The sequence below is a fragment of the Arabidopsis thaliana genome, chromosome 2 (assembly GCF_000001735.4).
Source record: "Arabidopsis thaliana chromosome 2, partial sequence".
NCBI classification, from domain to species: Eukaryota; Viridiplantae; Streptophyta; class Magnoliopsida; order Brassicales; family Brassicaceae; genus Arabidopsis; species Arabidopsis thaliana.
The window spans coordinates 11,309,839-11,328,933 of record NC_003071.7 but is presented as its reverse complement, the minus strand read 5'-3'; the positions used below and the strand labels follow the sequence as shown (position 1 = coordinate 11,328,933).

General features: G+C 36.5%; 4 protein-coding genes and 1 pseudogene across 9 annotated transcripts; 2 read left to right on the top strand and 3 right to left on the bottom strand.

Moving 5' to 3' along the window:
- Window positions 1-206: 206 nt before the first annotated feature.
- AT2G26630 lies at window positions 207-1,441 on the bottom strand (annotated as a pseudogene; the record flags this gene model as incomplete). Its single annotated transcript has 2 exons — window positions 207-958; window positions 1,315-1,441.
- A 657-nt stretch (window positions 1,442-2,098) lies between these two features.
- Window positions 2,099-3,865, top strand: AT2G26620 (Pectin lyase-like superfamily protein; the record flags this gene model as incomplete). The annotated part of the gene is made up of 4 exons (NM_128219.2): window positions 2,099-2,242; window positions 2,441-2,752; window positions 2,924-3,448; window positions 3,544-3,865. 4 exons carry the CDS (start codon window positions 2,099-2,101, stop codon window positions 3,769-3,771), a joined length of 1,209 nt encoding a protein of 402 aa, NP_180230.1. The 3' UTR covers window positions 3,772-3,865.
- Window positions 3,866-4,720: 855 nt separating this feature from the next.
- AT2G26610 (Transducin family protein / WD-40 repeat family protein) lies at window positions 4,721-10,163 on the bottom strand (the record flags this gene model as incomplete). Its single annotated transcript, NM_179752.2, has 20 exons — window positions 4,721-4,994; window positions 5,097-5,150; window positions 5,229-5,302; window positions 5,386-5,478; window positions 5,562-5,706; window positions 5,784-5,905; window positions 5,987-6,249; window positions 6,360-6,543; window positions 6,630-6,723; window positions 6,806-6,966; window positions 7,129-7,311; window positions 7,381-7,456; window positions 7,539-7,653; window positions 7,725-7,884; window positions 7,971-8,037; window positions 8,105-8,241; window positions 8,333-8,514; window positions 8,594-8,681; window positions 8,763-9,126; window positions 9,211-10,163. 20 exons carry the CDS (start codon window positions 10,161-10,163, stop codon window positions 4,760-4,762), a joined length of 3,750 nt encoding a protein of 1,249 aa, NP_850083.1. The 3' UTR covers window positions 4,721-4,759.
- A 250-nt stretch (window positions 10,164-10,413) lies between these two features.
- On the bottom strand, window positions 10,414-12,588 carry AT2G26600 (Glycosyl hydrolase superfamily protein). Of its 2 annotated transcripts, none has more exons than NM_128217.4 (3): window positions 12,141-12,588; window positions 10,896-11,935; window positions 10,414-10,778 (listed from the first exon to the last, which is right to left on the bottom strand). In NM_128217.4, exons 1-3 carry the CDS (start codon window positions 12,205-12,207, stop codon window positions 10,719-10,721), a joined length of 1,167 nt encoding a protein of 388 aa, NP_565627.1. In that variant the 5' UTR covers window positions 12,208-12,588; the 3' UTR covers window positions 10,414-10,718. The 2 variants fall into 2 exon arrangements, with proteins under 2 accessions (NP_565627.1, NP_850082.1); NM_179751.2 differs by having other exon boundaries at window positions 12,321-12,588.
- Window positions 12,589-13,409: 821 nt separating this feature from the next.
- Window positions 13,410-17,977, top strand: RPN13 (regulatory particle non-ATPase 13). 4 transcript variants are annotated; one of them, NM_128216.3, is made up of 13 exons: window positions 13,410-13,914; window positions 14,192-14,249; window positions 14,338-14,430; window positions 14,623-14,682; window positions 14,923-15,036; window positions 15,146-15,212; window positions 16,053-16,131; window positions 16,569-16,690; window positions 16,778-16,801; window positions 17,007-17,101; window positions 17,395-17,472; window positions 17,543-17,597; window positions 17,670-17,977. In NM_128216.3, exons 2-13 carry the CDS (start codon window positions 14,217-14,219, stop codon window positions 17,750-17,752), a joined length of 903 nt encoding a protein of 300 aa, NP_565626.1. In that variant the 5' UTR covers window positions 13,410-13,914; window positions 14,192-14,216; the 3' UTR covers window positions 17,753-17,977. The 4 variants fall into 4 exon arrangements, with proteins under 4 accessions (NP_565626.1, NP_001031425.1, NP_001325357.1 ...); NM_001036348.2 differs by having other exon boundaries at window positions 13,410-13,949; NM_001336077.1 differs by having other exon boundaries at window positions 13,838-13,914; window positions 17,682-17,930.
- Window positions 17,978-19,095: the final 1,118 nt, after the last annotated feature.

Genomic DNA, 19,095 nt, shown 5'->3' with positions numbered 1-19,095 from the left:
ATTTATGTTCGTTTGGATGTCGCTGCTGTTGCCGCTGCCGCAAGTCTCTATGTTCGTTTCGCCGCCGCTGCGTTAGTTTTAAATTTTGTGAGAAATCATAAGCATAATTATAACAATAAAGTAGTACACCACGTTATAAGCAAAAAAGATAGACAAAGTCGTAAGCATAATTATAACAATAAACCAAGTCAATAAAAAAAACATATCTAATAAGGTAAGCGACTTTTATTACATTCGTTCGTGATGTTGTCACGTAAAGCTTCCATCGCTCTGTCACCGGTAGGCTCATATGCAACATGTTCTTCTTCTTCTTCTCCTTCTCCTTCTTCTTCTTCTCCTTCTTCTTCTTCTTCTCCTTCTTCTTCTTCTTCTTCTTCTTCATCATCAACATGATATTCTTCTATGCTTTGCCATTGTAAAAAATCATGATCTTCCCGATGTGAATCCCTTATAAAATTGTGTAGTGCCATTGTCGCTGTTACAATCTTAATCCACTTAGCCAGACCATATTTTGGATGCTTACGATCTACAATCCTCCATTTTGCTTTCCATACTCCAAATGTCCTCTCAATCACAGATCGCAAACCTGAATGCTTTCGGTTGAACAACTCTCGTGCAGTTACTGGTGGTCCTCCTCTACCAAACTGACCAAGATGATATCGCATCCTACGATGTGGACCAAGATACCCAGTCCTGGTGGGATATCCGGAGTCAACAAGATAATACTTCCCATTAGGCGGATGTGAGAAATAAGGTTCATTCGTCGCACAATAATTCAAAACCTTTGTATCATGTGCTCTACCAGGTACACCGACATATGCATATATGAATTTCATATCGAAATTACATATAGCAAGAACATTCATTGTAGGTTCTAGCTTTCTACCTTTATATTTTTTTGCAGTTTGACTTGGAGGGCGAACCGGAACATGAGTTCCATCAAGTGCTCCAACACAATCTCTAAAAAAAGGCCAATATCGATCATCATTCTTCAACACGTCTCATGATATGTCCCTATAAGTTCAACAAACACTACAAATTTGAAACCAACTTGGAGGAAATAGCTATAGAGACCTCAAATCAAAATTAAAAGAGAAGAGCACAAAGTAAATCAAATTCTCAGAACCGTTTAGATTTGAGCTAAGCAGAGAACTTCAACAAAAACCCATAAACATAAGATCAAAAGAGAAGAGAAGAATCAAGAGAAGAGAACCCATTTCGAAAATTATCAATCTCACAAGAACAAACCTGATTTCGTCAATGTTTAAGCTTGATGAACAGAGGAGCTTGATGAACAGAGGAAGCTCGACGAACAGAGGAAGGTGATGAGCAGAGGAAGCTCGTCGGGATCAAGCTGCAAATCGCCGAGAAAAATTTGTTGATTAACAAATTTGTGGATGAAAAAATTTGTCGATGACCAAGCTGCGTCTGCCGCAACCATTTTTAGGTTTAGACTTTTGTAATTTCTCAAAAATATTAAGGGTATTATTGTCATTTTCACGTCAATCGCAACTTAACGCTGATTTTAATTGGCGTTAATAATTTTTAGCCGCAACGACTTGCGTTTGCCGCAGCGTTTGGTCGCAACGACGTGCGTCCATCAAACGAACAACACCTCTTGCGTCTGCCGCTGCCGCAATGACATGCGGCCACTAAACGAACACACTAGTTGTAACAGAACAACTGAAATACTAAAATTTAATATCCATTTAAATTGGAACAGATAGAAAACAGTGCATTAGGAAAACAGTTTGGTTTTATACAATTTAAATTAAAACAATTACTTGGTATATGACAGAATGTGATTGTCACATTCACCAAATTGAAATTTCTGTTTTAAAGGAGAAAACAAAAAAATAACCATATACAATCAAAAACCTATATAGCATACTAACCAATCACAATCATTACCAAAAACAACTCTATTTCAGTTGTTAATTAGTAACAATAATCAAAAAAATTTCCTGACAGGTCATCGTGCCAAGCTAACTCTATATAAGCAGATTAAGTAGGCCAACACTTTCATTATCTCTTAGAACAAGTATTGATAAACAACAAGTTTTCTTATTTCTATATATACCTTAAACAAAAGAATAAGATGGCATGCATTGCTTTTGTGTTGAAGGCTTTGTGCTTGTCTCTCTTGTTAATTGTTGTTGCAAGTCGTTCTACCATCAGACCAAAAGTTTTCAACGTTCAACGCCATGGTTCTAAACCGGACGGAAAGACTGATAACACCAATGTATGTAAACGAATATTTTCTTATTTTTATTTTTACCACCAATTAGTTTTTCGATGAAGATCTTTGAGTATTATTCACACACCAACATATATGATCACCAATATACATACATGAAAGATAAATATAGTTTTTCTAATATTTTCTGGTTTATTTTGTTTAGTAAATAACCTATGTCATTCTTAATGGATATGAAATTAGGCATTCACAAGTATATGGAGCCGTGCATGCAAAAGGATAAGTGGAAGTAGTAAAATCTATGTACCAAAAGGAACATTTTACCTAGGTGGTGTAGAGTTCGTGGGTCCATGCAAAAATCCTATTGAATTCATTATCGATGGAACATTATTAGCGCCTGCAAATCCTAACGACATTAAGCAAGACACGTGGATCAACTTTAGGTACATCAACAATCTTTCTATCTCTGGTTCCGGTACACTAGACGGCCAAGGAAAACAGTCTTGGCCACTCAATGACTGCCACAAAAACCCCAACTGTCCTAAACTAGCTATAGTAACATTGCTTAAACTTTTTTCACTTATATTATTATTTACATTTAAAGCTTATTACAAAATGTGTGATATGATACTTATACAATAATAAAAAAGTACTATTCAATCATTATTTACTATACACATTTTATTAAAGTAACAAGTCTTTTAATAAACTTGAAATATTTTATAGAGTATGGGATTTGCATTCGTGAACAACTCAAATATCAAAGACATAACATCTCTCAACAGCAAAATGGGACACTTCAACTTTTTCTTTGTCCATCACTTTAACATTACCGGCGTCACTATAACAGCTCCCAGCGATAGTCCCAACACCGACGGTATCAAGATGGGTTCATGTAGTAACATTCAAATCTCCAACACAAACATCGGTACCGGAGACGATTGTATCGCAATTCTCTCTGGAACCACTAAACTCAATATCTCTAACATCAATTGTGGTCCTGGACATGGGATTAGTGTTGGAAGCTTAGGGAAAAACAAAGATGAGAAAGACGTGAAGGACTTATTCGTAAGAGACGTCATTTTCAATGGTACAAGCGATGGTATTCGGATCAAAACTTGGGAATCATCAGCTTCGAAGATCCTTGTTTCAAACTTCGTGTACGAGAATATTCAGATGATTGACGTTGGGAAACCAATCAACATCGATCAGAAGTATTGTCCTCACCCACCTTGTGAACATGAAAGAAAGGTTAACTTCCTATGCAAAAACAAGCTCCATATTATTTTATTTTATCACAAGAACAAAAACTAAAGACAAGTTGTGTTTTTTTTTTCCAGTGAGAGTCTCACGTTCAAATCCAAGACCTTAAGTTAAAGAATATATATGGCACATCAAAGAACAAAGTAGCAGTAAATTTGCAATGTAGCAAAAGCTTTCCATGCAAAAATGTGGAGCTAATTGACATTAACATAAAACAGAATGGACTCGAAGATGGTTCATCCATTACGGTGTGCGAGAATGTTGATGGTTTTGCTCGCGGTAAAATGTTTCCTCAACATTGTCTAAATTAGTTCGACAGTCCATCAAATCAATGACGATATGTTGTATATGTTATTTTCATTTATAAAAGTAATTGCTTAAGTTTATATATGGCTTATGTTTTTTCTTGTAGCCAAAAATTCTAAACTATATCATAAATATAGTATGTATATATATATGCTTTTTTGATAAGTTTACATCAATATTCTACAATAAATTGCATTTTCTTAATTTATTAGTGTAGAAACTTGGATTAGCAGTTGAACATTTAGAGCTAAGAAATCCAATCACATTGGTTTACACTCCGCTTTGTGTTGCATTTATTGTAAAATTGTTTTTTTTAATAAACTTTACATTAATACAAAAAGTAGAAATAATTATAATTTTTTTTTTATCTTTTTTCTTAAATGGTCTTTGTTTAAATATAATTTGGCTTCATTTGTTTCATATAACTTAAACCGAGTTCTTGAAGTAAAAGAACCGATTTGTGTTTCTTCCGGTGAACAGAACAACAATTGAACAAACAGTCTTATTGTTTTCAAGGCAAAAAAATTGACTAAAAAATGCAGTGAGTTCAAAGTAATATAATGTGGTAGAACACACTAAATAACCAAAAAAAAGATCCTTGAATGTGGTAGTGATCGTTCAAAGAAGAGAGTTAAGTATAATAGTTTTTTTCTTGTCATCAATTCACAATGATTAAAGCTCCAGACTAACCTATTCTGTGATTTTATCATTCCTTTATTCAATCAGGACAATCATTAGATCATAACACATCTTACACACTTTCTTATATTCATCTCATGAAACAACTCCACTGAATTCAAAAGGTACTCACATCTTCTTTGTAGATTATCTAGACAAAGACAATTGTCCTCATCAATTTCTCTGTATACTGTAGGGATAAACATGCAAACATTAGAATTCATGGCTCTACCAAAACGTAAGCTTTAGCTCATTTTCTTTCAAACATAAACAGTTGCTAAATTAGTTAAACTTAGATGTCAATTGCACATGATATCAGTGAAAAGATGGAGGTGAATCCATGCATAAATGCACCAACTTCCTCTGATACAATGCATAGCTTTCAGTAACTACCATCACATCTTCATTTTTTGGATCAATGCTCCAACTATCTGCTAGAGTTTCTCGGCAAGCCATAATGAAAATAGCTGCAGTCTCTGCCCGCTCAGCTTTGCGAAATACTGCTAAAGCTTCCTCAAACGCTCCTACCGCTACATATAGTATCACACCCCTGAAATTCGAAGATTCATTTTAAGGTTACTTGTATCCTCATTTATAATGGAATACATTATACCAAAACGAAGGATTAGTTTGGTTGTATATATAAATATACCTCCAGAGGTTGTGTTCAATGTTCACGACGTGCCCTGCCCACCTTTGCAACACCCTGAGTTTAGAGTAACAAGAGTTATTTGAATTGATTACCAACATCACCATTGATATAGTTAAAGATTATATGACACACCTCGCATAGTCAGATCCATTTAAATGTGTTGCTGCCAATGTTGCAGAATCCGTCCAGCAACCAGCATCTTGTAACTGCACTGACCCACACATTAAGAAATCTTGGGATCTGAAACCCCATTAAGATTTTCTCCAAAAAAATTTAAGCAAAACCTAACCTGCGAGCAAGCTTCTTGGTATCTTCCTACCGAACATAGAAGATGAGTTCCAGAAAGTGACCTGTCTGACCTTACCATGTTGGCTGCAACTACCTTCATATGGAAACAATGTCAAGGAAAAAAGTCAGGTTTTGTGATTCCCCATGCAGAGATGAAATATGGTTACCTTATTTTACCTTCACCGCTAGCTCAACGAGGGATTTTGACACCGTGGAAGATAAAGCAACAGCACGTAAGGCATTTGGATAGAAATAAGAGCTATCTGGAGAAGTGGAGAGTAACAAACTCACAGCACCTTCCAAGTTCCCAACTGATACAAGTCTGCTCATCAAAAGCAAACAGTATGTTAGCCTCAAATCTTCAAGTATAATGTTAGTTGGAACAGGATAAGGACTAACTCATGTACTCGGTTCTGAATGGCCTCTTCCCCTTCCAGTTTCTCATGCCACGGTATTCGCTCATTAGCGCATACCCATAAATCTTTTTGTTCAAAAGCCATTAGTCTAAGCTGACCTTCACTCTGTACAACAACCACATAATATTCATAAGGGTTCAGTCAAAAAGGTATTCAGTTTCTAATTTATTCCATAGTACGACTTACCATAGAACCATTTTTCTCAAATCCTGTAGATGATGGGCCCTTTGATGACGTTTTACTCAGCGTAGCTGTCTCCTCAAATTGCTTCTTCGCAGACTTACTTGCTGTTTTGTTGACGACATGTTTCATGGCAGAAGGCAGTTGTAGCCAGAAAAGTGCCTCGGAAGTTTCTCCAAAAATTGCAGCCGCGAAAGCAAATCTTGCAGCACAACCCTTATTAACTAGACTGGAATATAATTTGGCTTTCTCATCGTCAAGTAGGCAACCTTTAGCCATCAGCATTTCGAACAATTTTACAGAAAAAAAATGAGGAAACATCATTCATCATGAAAAGGCAAACAAAATGTTTTATGGAGAATTAGCAGTGAAACGCAACCTTCTGAGCGATATGGTTCTAATACTTTAAGAAACATTTCCAACACCGCAGGGTCACCGATTGGTGGGAAATCAATCATGAAACTACGAAGATCCTTAGAAGATGAAGTTCTTCCCGGAATAGAATGTGGTCGTTTGTCAATACATGTACTAGAAGTGTTGAACCAAGATGGCTTCACGCCAAGCTGTAAGATCATCCGTAACGCCTAGAAATAGACTGTAAGCTAACCTACTTCTGATCAGCTCAAAACCAAACATAGATTAACCTTACCAGGGCATGTGGTGTTGGGAGTAACATAGGAGTGCATAAAGGCACAGAACGAAATCTTTCCTTGGGAGGTATTTGGGTTGTCATTTTTTCATCTCTGTATGTAAAAAATCAATAAACATCAAGATGATTCTCCTCTGACTTTACATTATACACTAAGAAGCAGACACATCACTTACAAATGAACCTCCACCAGGCGGAAGCTACCATCAGTCCCAGCAACGCACAACACAAGCGAGTCAAATTTGCTAGTTCGGAGAGGCAGCCAATCAAGTTCAAGTATAAGGGTTCCAGGAATTTGAGGCCGCATAAGAGAAATGGCCAACGGATCTGGCGAATCCTGCAATGAAGATACAAAGTTCATGGTTTACTAAGGAATGACAAACTTGTTTATAAACAACTCAAGTAAAAGCTATGAGAAAAAGTGTTCACTAGACCATTATTATGACTTAAGAATATGAGACCTCTTATAACAACGTCTAAAAATTACAAGAAATCTTACGAGATCGTAGATAGAGAATGTGTTGTCATAAAATAGCACTGTTATTCGTCCTCTGCTTATATCGCCAGAAAAGACAGGGGAAAATTTGATCTTCTTTATTCCTTCTTTGCAGGTGTTAAACGAAGATGAGTTACCGGATACTACATCCCACCACCGTATGTTCCCTAACTTGTCACCTGTAACCTGTTAAGTGATTTTCTAAGATATTGCTTAAAACCAGACAGATATATCATCAAGAGGCATAGTACATACAACATGAGGTAAGCGATAGGCCATAGCAGTAATTAACCCATCGGTAGAGATGAAAGAAGACGCCGGCCATTTTGGTCTAACAAAAGAAATTAAATTAACATTGTTAGTGCATGTAAAAATAAAAAATGGCTTTGAGGATGTTTTCCCTGAAAAGCAACCTGAAATCTCGAATTCTTCGTCCGTAAACTTCAAATACGCCAAGTGAACCATTTACCAGTGCAAATGCGAAACTTTCAGAAGCATCATCTTGGAGTGCATCAGCAGCTACAGCTTCTGTTAGAAAGGAATTCCTTTGTCACAAGTTTCAAGGTAAGATGATTAAATTGTTATAGAAAGTCGCTTACTAGAATCTGATGCGTTTGGAGTTTCAATGTCACTAGGTGTAACATTTACTTCTTGGTTAGAAGACATCGAAAGCTGCTTTGAAAGACTCTTCTGAGCTATGCTTGGAATAGTTGGGAGAGTCCATTCTAGAACCGTGAATGGGAGAGCTAGTGATCTAAGCTACATCAAAGTACAAGACATAGTAATATAACTACAAACCCATTTCATCATAACTTTCTCAAGTATTTCCATCACTCCAAACTCACCATCACAGGGCTTTTAGTCATTGCCCATACTTCTACTGGAGCATCACGGAACAAAATAAGAAGATACCTGAAAACATGATGTCAAAGACTCTTTCATCTCTTTGTGAAGCCTATGAAAAAGTAAAGAAACCAACCTCCCAGAAGATGAAGCCCTCAAAGCTCTTATAGGAGCTCGCTCTGGCTTTTGCAATACTCGAAAGCCTCTACTGACGCCACTCCGAAGACATGTGACGACGAGCTTATTAACATACCCACCTGTTCGTTTACTCACCTGACATCACCAAAGCAACATTTCTAGTGTTCAAACAGTGGAAATCGAGCAAAAATTATTAAGGATCTTACAGATATGAATTTTTCTTTACCCGACTACAAGAGTATGAAACTAGTCTCGAATTTCCTAGCCAATTCAAACCCCTTATACTACTAGTGTGTGCAGAGAAACTTGCTGCCACTGCGTTTGCAGACACATCAACAACATCAATTGTGCCAGCTTCGGTTCCCAAAGCTACAAGAGGAACTACTACAGCAGGAAAATTCCCTCCACCTTCAAACAATACATTCCTATCCATGAGCTTGAGATTTTCATTTAATATTTAAATTCACGAGTTGTCTATACAACTCACGAGCCAATGTTGCGGTCATGGAAGGTGTTGGTATCGCAAGCACAGTCACTGCGGACGAGAGAAGTTGAAGTTGTCCAACTAATGTGATCTGTATCAATGAGTTTCATGTAAACACAAAAATATTGAAGGGGAAAGATAAGCAAAGAAGGTTCCAGTTTTTATCATAGACCTCGAAAGATATATTAGGATGGAGATCTTGATTGCCATTAGTAGGACTCTCTATCAGATTCTCATTAGTTTGAGGATTAGAATCCTCATCTCCATTAAAAGTCAAGATCCAACTCCATATTTTACCATCATCAGATATAGATATGAAATGTGTTTTGAATAGAAGAAAAGCATCGTTGTTGAAATCAAAAGAAATCTCGAGCTCTGAACTATCCAAAAGAGCATCTGAATGGATAGTCCTGATGTTCTGGAGGGTTGAATCCAATTGGGAGATTAGAAGAGTCAGAAGAGATGGTGATGGTACAGAATTACCAATCGTTGGCATGAACTCTTCGATTGCACATAAGACATGGACCTGTTCCCCTCTACAAAAGTGAGAAAACAAACAGAATGAACTAAGAAAATACCACAGAGAGGAACAAAGATGAATAGAGAACTTCTCGGCGCACTCTTTTCGTCGCCAAATGCTTAGCCTGCCATCGAGGTGAAGGCAGTATAGAAACTCCTGGCTTGGGTCAGGCAAAACATCTACAAACTTTGCGTAGCCACGAGGTAATGCTACTACGTAGAGGGCTGCTTCATATTTTAAATCAAACACGAAAAGCTCTCTGGGAAATGTGGCGAAGAGGATGTGTTTCCAATGCGGTGAGAAAGAGAATTTAGCGGAATAGAGAGGAAAAACGGCTGATGCAGGACATGTTGAGTGACTGCTGCTAGCAACAACTTCCCGTTCTAGCTTCTGTAGATCGCTGCAATCTGTTTGGATTTGAAACTCCTTTGTAGGGACGTCATTCTCGGTTGTCCCAAGAAGTTTCAAAGAGAGAAGAAACCCTTTGAGGCCAAGGACACAAAAATGGCGGGAATCAAAGGGGTCACAACGAATGCATGATAAATATTCAGGTGATGCGTCATATTTCCAGAATAATTGTCCTGAATCCGTGTATAGCGAGAGAGAAGATGGACCGGTAATGGCAGCGAGGACGTAGGAGTCTGGCCGAGCCAATACCCAACATAGGTCCTGTACGCCACCACAACCAAGGCTCTTCCCTCTAGCACTAGCACTGTCACAGCTTTGTTCAAGCCATAGACGAACAGAACAGAGGCGGAAGTCAACGAGAGCAATGCGGCCGAGGTGGTCACCCACAGCGATGAGGAGATCAGAGGAGAAGAGATCACGCTGGACAGGGACAGGAGCCCAACGAACAGAGGTGACCGTAGAAAATGCACAAGAGATGGGAGACGGGAGAGAGACGGAGGAAATGAGCTGGAGAGAGCGTGAGTCGACGAGAGAGACAGAAGAACCAGAGGCAAATGCCAAGAGGCCGGAAGGGCTCAGGTCAGCAGCCGATAGGTTGCTTCGGCTCGGTGGGCCAGGAAGAATACAGTCGGAGGAGGAACACATTTTTGAATTTTGTCGCTATGAGCAGCATTACGTAATATGTAAGTTTGTGAATTTGGAGGGAGAGATAATAAGACACTAATGAGGATACGCTTCTCTTTAGGCTGAAGACTCTCCATAACTGAAAACCCAAACCACTAGGATCTTTTTTACCTCAACACTATTTACGACACTCTCATTGACACACCTGCTATTTTTATCCTCTACACTACCTCCACAAAACCAGTCTTCTATTACACAAAAATGACGCAGAACCCAGAGGCTTGTCAGATTATGAAAGATTTGAATATGATATCCGTTAATTTCCCCAGTATCCAATCCAACAAAATATAAGCAGAGACCCAAATTTATGTATTAGATTTGTTTTACATAAGATGTGTATATATGATAGTGTCTGGTGATATCTTTTCTGGATATCTCTTGGCTACATATATGAGAATTGCAGTAAATTTGTGCTCCTACCATTTCGTTAGCGTCCCAACCCTAGTAATATATATTATAGTGCTACGAATGTACGACCAAATCCAAGGATCGTCAAAGCTCACACCATTTCCGCATTTATATCATCAAGAGGAAAGCCGAGACAGAGATGACCAATGCCACATAGTAACGAGCTGACTGCAACAAAACGCAGAAGATTCAAAGTCGGAATGAGACTCAAAGAGCAAAATGTTCTATATAATGGATACAATCATTACAAGTATACTATGGCCTCCTTAATGACAGAATTCATACCTTTGATGATGAAATGAGTGACTTGGGAGAATCAGACTTTAGATTGTTGAATCCAATGTCATATGATATGGTTCCATCAGGTTTAAAAAGTCCAAAGTGTGTCTCAGAACTCTTGCCCGGTTTTGAGTTTTCATTGAACAATGCAAAGATATAGGCTTTAAGCACCGTTTTTGGTCTAAGAGGTGTCCCTTTCTTCTTAGCAAGCCTCTTCCTGAGGTTATAGTTATACGTTCTTGCGTTCTCTGGTGTTGCTGCAGGTTCATCTGAATCCCCTTTAGAAGCCCACCCAGTTTCAGTGATCATAACCTCCATCTTCTTAAACCCAGCATCTTGCAACGCCATGTAAGCAGCATCAATCTGAGCATCAAGCATGTTATCGTAATGCAAATCGGTTTTCGGGTCATATATCCCTTCCGTTGGCTTGAAAAGAGCATAGTTGATATCAATCTCCTTCGGATTATAAGTGTACGCCAAAAAAGGGTAAGCATTCAAACAAAAAGGAGACCCAATCTGCTGAAAAAACTCCAACAATGGCTTCATGAACTGAACAACATTCTCTTTAAACACACAAGACGAAGGCGGGTAGGAATCAGAAAACACAGCCTGTGAATGAGCCGTAGTGATCTGCACAGTGTCCTCCAGATTCATTTTCTTCAACGCATTGTACACATTTTTAGCAGCACCAAGTAAAGCTCCCGCGAGCTCAGAATCACCGCCTCCAAGAACTTCGTTACCTATAGCGATACCGCGAATCCGAGTCTTGGGTAAGAAAGACTGAATATTTTCTTTAACCCAAGAGAAAGCATGATCAGCATTTGAACTCATCTCTTTTAAAAACCCATTAGGAAGTCCAACAACAAGGTCTAAACCAGTTCCACTAAAAGCTTCAAGAACAGTGTGATCTACATCGTATATACGCACATTCCGAATTTTAGCTTGCTTTAGAAGTAAAACTACTTTCTCCGGAGATGGTATGTTGTCAGCTATCCTTCCATAATTTATCCCATATGTTCCAACAAATGCTCCATCAACTTGATACTCTTAAAGATCAAAAAAAAAAAAAAAAAATCATCAGAAAAAAAACAACCAGAAATTCAAAATCATAACATTTAAGATTCAACTATGTTTGATCAATCAACGAAATTAGCAAAACCCAACATCGTAATAAGAGTTGAAAATTGAAATTTAAACTTAACCTAGAATTTTTTTTTTAGCAATAGAATTAATAATAGAAAGACACTGTACCAAGCGAAGTCAGATTGAAGAAGAAGAAGAAGAAGAACTTGAGAAGAAGTAACTTAGAACTTCTCATCTGAGAAGAGTTATCAGAAAACTGTGGAAAAAAAGTGGAAGAAGAAGCAAAGGGTCATCGAGAGTAAACGGGAATCTGATTCGACAGCGACATCGAAGCAATCAGATACTTACGATCAAAACAGTTTTTCAGGTAAACGCAAAAAGTCTAGAAGAGATTGATGAAGCTGGAGAAGAAGAAGAAGATGATTGTGCTTCACTTGAATGATTTGCAAAAGGAGAATTTTCAAAAGAGAGATTTTTTGTTCTTCTGGGTTTTGGGCTTTTGGGTTTGATTGGAGTTTCTTGTTTTCGTCACTGTCGAATATATGAATAACACTTTACTTTTTTTTTATTCTTGTTGAAACTTTTTTATTTGGTTATTAAAATAAGAAGTTAAATTGAATTTAATAAGAAATGATAAAGAAGAATAATAAGATGGAAATTTCGTAGTGGTTAAGTAGTGATGTGGTTGGACGGTGAGTTTCTTTGGACGTACCAACATTACAGCTAAATCAGACGTGTATGGACCTCATTGTATTACTTTTTCTCAAGTGCTTTTTTTCTGTTTGTAAAATGTATGTTTGTTTACTAGGGTTCCAACTTTTCTTGTAGACTTTATAATTTAACTTTTTAGTTTTGTATAGAAAGATGGATGATTGAGAATTTAGCAGACTATTTAGATATTGGCTGCGTTAAGTGATATGAGAGAGGTTTGGTAGAGAATTAGCCTAATTAGATTATGGAATAATCAAGTGATTAAGTTTGCAATAAATAATGTGAGTTTTCTAAGTTAAGTGATCTGATCATTCACTTGAACTGAATATATTAAGGCTGCAAATGGTTGGATAACGATGAAAAAAAATAGAAAATTTGAGTTGAAAAAAAAAAGTTGAATACTATTCAACTCATTCCTCTGCGATATTCAACTCATTCCTCTGCGAAATATGAGATGAACAAGTTATAACTTTATTTTTAATAATTAGTTCATTTTTCCAACTTGAAATGGTTGTATTATTTTTCCAACTTATTCATTTTAAATGGTAAAATATTAGATGAATGCTCATTCAATTCTTTCAACTTCTTAATTCTAGGCAATCATTTGCACCTTAAAATTTATATAAAAAAGATAGTTATTTCGAAAAACCCTCTAAATCAATTTGACTCTCTTAATATAGATTAATAATATGACCTCAATCGAACCACTCTGTAATCTAAGTGGATCACGATACCATCATTTCCCATATCGAATTCTTCCAAATGAACTACTCTCTAAACCTTAATGTTTCCCCCAAATCGATATTTCAATGGATATTTTCTTTAATTTTCATGTCATTTTTTGTTATGTTTTATGGCACAAGAAACTAATGAAATTCATGTCCTTTTTAGCGATGTCACGTCATCGATATGACCGAAGTTTATTTTGCGGATGACTTTAGAGTTCATATGATTAACTTGTATAGTTCGGATATGAATGGTAGATTTGTAAACGAAATTGACTTACAGGTTTTGTTTGCAGCAAACCCAAAAATTAAAAGCCTAATGAAGAAAAATTCGGATTGGGCTTGGAGTTGTTCGGATGAATTGTTGTTTGTAGCCTTATAGGGGCCCTTGTTTATACAAGAAGAAAGAAAAAACACAAGAGACGACGCAATTGAAAGAAAAAAAAAAACGAGAAGCGTTTTCTTTCTCTCCAAAATCCATTACTCGCGAACTTTCCTCTGCTAAGGTATTCTTTAACCTTGTCAACACACTAGCCTTAAGGTTGTAAATCTCTCTCTCTCTCTCTCTTTTTTTCAATTTCTACGAAGATTGGTAACCCTAGCGTTTTGTTATCTTCGCTTCAATCTGCTCTGTTCGAGATTTGGTTTTGCAATTTTCACGGATTTCGTTATCTTTAGTATACATATGATTGTTGTCAATAAACTTTGCAGAAGAACTTGTTTTAAGCCTTGATCTAAGAGCACCAAGCTGAATTTATTCTGATTTCTCTGTTTACTGAATAGTGTTCACTAGAAAGAGGTGGTGATTATGAGTTCAAGCGAAGCGTTTCCCGTGATGCAGGTAACTATAGGTGGTGTTTATCTTTCTCTTATTGTTCTTAGACTAATTACGAAGGTTCTTACACTTATGTTTGGACTAATTTTGGCAGGAGATCATGCTTGAGTTTCGTGCTGGGAAGATGTCTTTGCAGGGAACAAGAGTTGTCCCTGATGCACGAAAAGGACTTGTCCGCATAGCTAGAGTAATGTCGACGCTTTTAGTTTCCATTTAGTAATTTGAATTTATTCGTTTCCATTGAACGTTGGAGTGTATCAGCTTTTCCTATTGAAGTTAAAGCATATCGGAATCTAATTGTTGGTGTCAGAACACGTTTATTACTGGTTCTCTGTAAATGTTAACCTAGGTTTTTTAATCCTGTTATCCTTTCTTTTAGGGTGACGAGGGACTGATTCATTTCCAGTGGCTTGATCGAAACCAGAATACAGTAGAAGATGTATCCTCTGCACTTGTTTTTTTGAATTTTAGAAAAGGACTAGAGATTCTCCTAGTATCAAGTCTTTGCTATACCAGTGGATTCGTGACCCAAGACGGTCAAATTTCTTAGCTCTATCCACCTAGGAGGTTTTTTTATTTTTTGCCATGCATGAATAGAACAAAAACTGAAGGATTTATTAATTGTTGCTACCAGATGTTCCAGTTACGAAGTTTTCTCCTTGACCATACCTATTTATAGGATCAAATTGTTTTCCCAGATGAAGCTCTATTTGAAAAGGTTAATCAATCCTCAGACAGGGTGTATATTCTGAAGTTCAACAGTGATGACCGCAAGTTATTCTTCTGGATGCAGGTTACTTGTTTGTTTTCTTAAAGATATGTTTGTATGTTTGTTCACCTTAATCACTTATATCTTTGATCTTGTTTGTCTCTCAGAACTCTATTTCTAAATTATTTTGCAGGAGCCAAGAGCTGAAGGTGATGCAGAATTGTGCTCTTCAGTCAATCAATACCTCAATCAACCACTAGGCATGTAACATTCCTACCTTGTTACAAACAGTCTAGGATATGACTGCATCCTTGTACTAATGTCTTTCTTACTGTTTAACCTTCCAACTTCCATGATGAGCAAACTAGCTTTCTTATCCTTAAAATTAAAATACATATTCCTTCGTACATTCATTCATCTGGCATTTTATGTGTCAACGCGGATTTGGTAATAGTTTCATGGTACTAATATTTATAAGGAGCTTCCCTTTCCAAATAGCATGCACAACAATTTCTTTTCATTAGCTCATGTAATCGTTTCCATCATGAATATGAAAAAATTTGCCACGAATAGGTGGCGCCTTGGTTGTAGAACACTGGTTCAAATCCATATTTCTGCTTGCTTTTATATTTCATCGAATCCAAATTTAGTTGTAATTGTACCATAGAAGGAACCACTTTTTTAAATTTCCTGCGTAAATGGATCTTGAGTGTGACTACCAATCAGTCTAATGCGCTTATCGACTGAATGGTGAAGAAGTTTTTAATATATATCAAAGATCAGATTTGCAAGAGTATGTTTGATTTCTTGCTTGTCATTGTTGGTTTGCGTATTAAGAAAAGTTTGAAGTGAGGAGCTAAAATGTGTTATTGTTTTTTAGCACTCGAAAACTTCTCTTATCCCAGATGGAATGGACGCCACAAATTGTAGCCTTTTTACTTATAATGTCACTAAGATTCTGCAATAATTCACATATGAGCATGTAAATGTTATTTTCTCATCTCTTTATGTGTATTACGCATGCTTGATAGTGACAATACGTAGTCAATTGCATAAGACGAAAAGGTTGAATCAATCTAATAAATTTTCCTGTGCACCAGAGTTTCCTGGTGAAGAAGGACTTGCAGCTGCTATCACGGAGGAGCTGGAAGACATGGCAGAGGATAATACATCATCTAGGTACTGATTAATGTCAAAGTGATAGTCTCACTGTCGGTTTTGCAAAGTACATAACTGGCTTACCATTTTATCTTCAGAAATGGGTTGATTGCTTTGTGGTCAGTGTCATTGAAACATATATTTTCTTGCTATTTTTCCTTATGTTGCATCTGTGGAATGCTTTGGTAACTTACATCCTACTTGTGAGTTGTGTAAATGGACTTTGCACATTAAAGTTGTGTAGACATGGCCACTCAGGGGTCAATAGATTTTCTGCGAAAAGCTATCAGACTCTTTTTTGATGAGATTCGGAAAGCTTAAATTTCAGAGTCATATGTTTTTCGTTATTATGTGAAGATTTTCAACAAATATCCTTGATTTGCAGTTTGAATACCATGTGAAAAGTATTAGCTTATATAGAATGCTATGGCTTATTTGAATTTTTTCATCTTGCATAGAGCGGGAAACTTGGTTGTACCAAATTTGTCTTCAGAGGTGAGTGACGTGACATCGTCCTCTGGACCGGTTAAGCTGGCAGACCTGCAAAGAATTCTGAACAACCTCTCTGGTGGCCCTGTAGGTACAATTCTCTATCTCTAGGTTCTCCTATCAATAGGATTTTTTGGTTTCCCTCTTATACTTATTTAGGTACGGTTGTAATGTTTAGGTATTGCTGGAGATCAAGACGAAGGTAAATAATTTCAATGTTTTAAATTATTTGTATATGATATGGTGCGAAGACATTATATATTTATCCTAAAGTCTGCATTGGTTGGAAATGGCAGTGCCCAGCTTTTTTCTGTGATCAATAATATGTTCTCAACTGTTAATTGTTCTTTCTCTCTACTATTGTTCATTACTGACCTCATCGTCCACTCTTGTTATATCGTTCAAAGGTTTAGCATTAGGGGATATCTTGAAACCGGAGTTGATAATGCCATTGCTTGAGGCGTTGCCGGTACAAGAACGACTATCTTCGCATTTACCTGAGGTATGTCTTGGTCTTCAATGTTTCTGTATTCTATGAATATGAACATTACATGCAATTCTCTCCATTTTAGTTCTGTCTTCTGAAAATGTCTGTTATGGACCAGAGGTTTTAAGCAAAAACTTCCCTTTAACCTGGCTCTGATACCAAATTGATATGATGCGAAACCTTAGCCTTAGCTCTTGTTAAAGGACCCGTTGCTAAAGCTTAAAGAACAAGAGATTGAAAGCTAAGCTGAGGCTAATCACATTGGTCATGTACCAGACTAACCCAAAGGCTAATCTAATCAATCACAGGGTCATTCTAGGGCAGAAGATATACTGGAGTTGTTGCAGAGCCCTCCTTTTCGTCAACAAGTAGATGCATTTACCTATGTAAGCCCATCTGTGACAATGCTGTTTCCATTCTTGGGTCGATATTCTAACTCAACATCTCTCTCTTTAGGTACTCCGCACAGGACAAATAGATTTGACTCAGTTTGGTATAGACCCAAGTAAATGTGAGTGATTCTTACGATGTTGTTTCCATTCTTGTTGTTTCTTTTTCTCTTATGCAGTTTTAACTTTTGCAGACAAGTTCACAGTGGACTCATTCCTTGAAGCACTTGAAGACTCGGTTTCAACGCAATCAAGGGATGCGATGGATGAGAGTTAATCTTTTCATATTCTCATGATTTTGTTCGAACTTTGATATTGAACTGAGAAAAACATCTTCGTTGTTTGGTGGATCATTTATGGAGTTTTCATGAAAGTGTAAGGATCATCATGGGATTTTCCTTTTCTGCCACAAAGGTTTCTAAGCATTTATATCAATTTTACGATTTAATTAGACTAGGACATGCGGAATCACGATTTCAATAGGAAAAAGAAAACCCTAACCATAGAGAAAAACTTTTCATAATTTTCATATGCTTTGTTTTTTTCTTCATAATTTTCATATCCGTGTAACATAAAGTCAATGTCAATATTCACTTACAAGTTCACAACCATACGAAGGTTATCACTGATCAGTTATCACCAAATTATTTCTCAAATGTTCCACCACAAATATTGCAACGCCTAGGTCATTTTCTAGTAAAGCGTAATCAAAGAAAATGATGTCTTTCTATTTAATAAACATGTTGCGATGCTTGTTAAGTCTCATGATTTTTCCATTTACCAGTACTATCAATGCAAATTTGTTTGCAAACAAACGAACAAGGCTAAACCAAAAAGAAAACAAGGATAGGAAAAAGAGGCAAAAATTAAAGATGGATTTGTAAGATTTCAATAAATACAGATTTCAATAAATATCGTAGTTTTTCTTTTTGTAAAATATCATTTTTTCTTTTAATCTTGTAGAACAAAAATAATTTTGGAATACAATGTATAATCATTTTGACTCTTTATGTGTCTTCTCACCATATTTTTTTGTATGTTTGGGTTGTACTTGGTTTACGCGTTTGCGAATATATTCTATTTGCTTTCTAGTTCTAGTAAAATCGAAATCTGGATGTAGTTCGGGAGGGTAAGAAAAACTGAATTTTGTTAACAAATTTTTTGTCTCATTTATTTTCTACACTTTATCATTGTTTCATCCACATTTACAAAGAAAACTATCTGTTGTATTATAGTTATATGACAAAAATAAATTTTGTTCAAATTATTATTTGATAAATCAAAAATGTTAACATAACAAGTATGTTACTGGGAAAAAATCACGTTTCTCGACTAAATTGAATGGTAGAAATAAAATCATTCAAAATAATAAAATTTACTATCATTCATTGGGATCATAAATAGCTTTGCTGTTTTCATAAATACCATTTCATTGCTATGAAATACAATGTTTTCCACTTTATAAACTTGTTGCGATGCCTATTCTAGTGATTTTCTGATTTTTTTCTCATTTGCAATGTTGTGAGCAAAAAAGCGAACAAGGCTAAACCGAAAAGAAAACAAGGAAAGATTAAAGATGGATTTGTAAAACTTAAGGGAAACTTCCTCTAGTGCACATTC